Source organism: Silene latifolia, chromosome X (genome assembly GCF_048544455.1).
Source record: "Silene latifolia isolate original U9 population chromosome X, ASM4854445v1, whole genome shotgun sequence".
NCBI lineage: Eukaryota > Viridiplantae > Streptophyta > Magnoliopsida > Caryophyllales > Caryophyllaceae > Silene > Silene latifolia.
Genome location: NC_133537.1, coordinates 223,395,692 through 223,399,087, shown reverse-complemented (window position 1 = coordinate 223,399,087; position 3,396 = coordinate 223,395,692). Strand labels below are relative to the sequence as shown.

Here is a 3,396-nt window from a genome sequence, read left to right as displayed (position 1 = left end):
CTTATTGGGAATTATTTCATAATTGTTATGACTAAAAGAAGTTTAATAAGCAATTATACAAAACCAAGTTTAATTATTGTCAAAAATTGAGTAAAGACTAATTTTTGAGTCCTAAGAGAGTTAGGATAATTAACTTGGGCTTAAATTTGATTTAAGTATTGATTTGTGATTTTTTTTTTTGGTAAAATGTAAGTAATATTAAAACCAATGAACCAACCAATTACATCAAAACCGTTTTAATCAACTAGAAGGAAAGCTATACAAATGATTCTAACGAATCCATTGTCTATAACTATCATGCTCTCTACCTTTGCACATTCTCTGCAGTCTCATCTCAATATCCCCTTTAACTAATTTGACAATCATCTCTGGCCGAGGGACCCTATTCTCAATCCTGCATCTATTCCTTGCATCCCAAATGTGATAGATCAGACCCTGTAAACACGCTGCAATAATCTTCTTCCTTAGCAAGCTTTTAAATCTTTTACGAGTCCACCATTCCACATACTCAGTCACAGGTACCTGAATATGCAGCATGGTGTTCAGCAAATGCAGACACAATCTGCTGAAAGCACATCTAAAGAATAGATGAGAATGGTCTTCACCATCATCTCCACAAAGCACACATTCAGAATCATAGCATATGTGCATCTTCATCAACCTATCTTTCGTCAATAAACGCCCCTGTACAGCAACCCATCCCATAAAACAATGTTTAGGTAAACTATACCTATTCCAGACAAAGTGATACCATGGGACTTGTTGACCAACAACACCTCCTAGCCAAGAGTAACCTTGCTGGATTGTGTAGGGGTTACCCCGCTTCAACCACCAAGAGCCCACATAACCCTGTTTGAGTTTATCCTTCACTCCACAGATCTTCCTCCAAGACCAACTAGCTGTAATTTTGGGAGCATAAGAGAACCAAGCAGCATTTTTCATATAAATAGCATGGATCCATTTCACCCAAAGGTGATCCTCTTTATGTGCAATCCACCATATATATTTACCAAGCGCAGCCACATTCCACCTTCTCAAATCAACAACACCCAAGCCACCTAACTTCTGAGTCTGACAGCAAGTATCCCAAGATATTACAGGGGGAGAGTGAGCTACCTCCTTTCCCTGCTATAAGAAGCTCCTGCATAAGGCTTCAACCTTCCTTAAAATGCTGGTAGGTAAAATAAAATCCTGGCCCAGTAACAATGTAAAGACCCAAGCACATATTTGACAAGTACCAGACGACCAGCATAGGACAATTTTCTGGTGCCCAGTGCTCGAATTCTCTCAACTACTCTATTAACAAGTTAAGCACACTCCAAGGCTGTAAGACGCTTAACAGCCATGGGAACTCCCAGATATCTAAATGGAAGCTTTCCTTTAGTAACACCAGCTAGCTCACAAATCCCTGCCACCTCTCCTCTGTCCATTCCATTACTATACAGACAAGACTTCCCTTTGTTCATACACAAACCAGAAGCACAAGAGAAAGTCTCAAAAGCTCTCAATAAAATCCCAACAGACTTCACATCACCTTTTTGCTAAACATTAAAAGGTCATCCGCAAAACAAAGGCGAGTAAGTTTTAAAGGTTTGCACAAGGGATAAAATTTGAAGCCATCATACTCCCGAACCTCACAAAGAATTCTACTCAAATACTCCATGCAAATGGTAAACAGTAAAGAAGACATAAGATCACCTTGTCTAATCCCTCTTCGAGCTTTGAAAAACCCAAAATTTTCACCATTTAAGGCAATAGAGAAAGATGGGGTTGTCACACATTCCATAATCAGCTTAGTGAATTGAGAAGGGAATCCTAAAGCACAAAGCATCTCCTCTAAAAATCTCCACTCTATGCTATCATAAGCTTTCTACAAGTCCACTTTAAACATAACCCTAGGAGAGCAAGCTTTCCTACCATAAAGTTTCACCAAATCTTGGCACACCAATATATTTTCAACTATGTCTCTACCTTTAACAAAAGCACTTTGATTAGGGCTTATGATTGAAGGCAGCGCCTCACTCAATCTATTACACATAAACTTAGCAATACACTTGTAGTCAGTATTGCAGCAAGCTATAGGGCGAAACTGAGCCACAGATTGAGGCAACTCAACTTTAGGAATCAAGGTGAGAATAGTATTATTGATCTGTTTTAACAATCTGCCATGAGCAAAGAAATCCATAACAACATCAACAACACTAGGCCCTGTGACATCCCAAAGTGTCCTTAAAAAACTGGATGTTGTATCCATCAGGGCCAGGGGCCTTGGTCCCTGGAATAGAGAACATAGCCCTTCTGATTTCCTCCCCATTAACAGGTTTGAGGAGCTTTTGCCTTAATTCATCAGTGAGCACATTTTCTTTCTGTACAGTAGGGATATGAATAGAGGTGACATTCTTATGAGTGCCCAAAATATATTTAAAGTAGTTTTCAAAAGCCTCATTAATCCCGTATGCAGAAGTGTCACAATTCCCATTCATATCATTGATTTGCACAACTTTACTCCTATTCCTGTGAGCTCTTATACTGACATGGAAATATGCTGTATTATCATCACCATCATCTACCCACTCTGCCTTATCTTTTTGAGCTAAAAATTGATGTTTAGCCTCCATCATAAGAGCATAGTCCTTGGACAAAGCTCTTTCAGTATCAATCAAACTAGCATGCATAGGTTGAACTCTAAGTTCCTTTTGCACTTGATGAAGAGCCATGAGCACAATAGCTGTATTGTTCTCAATATCATTAAAAGAATCCCTATTCAACATCTTTAGTTTGTATTTGAGCATTTTCAATTTAGAGGTAAGTTGAAACATCAAAGTGCCTGTAATAGATACCTCCCAGTGCTCTCTGATAACTTTCTCAAATTCTGGGTGCAAGGACCACATGTTAAAATATTTAAAAGACCCCTTTTTCCTCTGCAGCTGTTCATTAAACTAGACCACACACGGGCAGTGGTCAAAAATCCCTTCAGGCAAAAAATTAGCATAAGCATCAGGGAACAAATGAAGCCACTCATCATTAACCAGAAACCTATTAATTCAACTATAGACTTTAGTAGCCACCTCTTGCTTGTTATTCCAAGTGAAAAAGGAGCCAATGGCATGAATGTCCTTAACTTGACAAATATCAAGGCAATCTTAAAAAGGTTGGATCTCTGCCAAAGATACATCCGAGCCAATCCTCTCATGATCAGAAAGAACATTATTAAAATCTCCCCCTATAGCCCAAGCTCTAGAACTAATGCCAACATACTCAGTCAACTTCTTCCAAAGAACCCTTCTTAATGCAGACTTGTTAAACCCATACACAATAGTCAACCAGTATCTCCTATCATTTGCCTTATCCCACACAGAACTATGGATAGTCTGGCTTGTAATATCCACAATATCA

The 3,396-nt window shown here is 38.8% G+C and overlaps 1 protein-coding gene across 1 annotated transcript; it reads right to left on the bottom strand.

Annotated features, from left to right (window-relative positions):
* Window positions 1-270: 270 nt before the first annotated feature.
* Window positions 271-2,891, bottom strand: LOC141619402 (uncharacterized). Its single transcript, XM_074436418.1, has 5 exons — window positions 2,239-2,891; window positions 1,946-2,162; window positions 1,634-1,870; window positions 1,341-1,541; window positions 271-1,071 (listed from the first exon to the last, which is right to left on the bottom strand). Exons 1-5 carry the CDS (start codon window positions 2,889-2,891, stop codon window positions 271-273), a joined length of 2,109 nt encoding a protein of 702 aa, XP_074292519.1.
* Window positions 2,892-3,396: the final 505 nt, after the last annotated feature.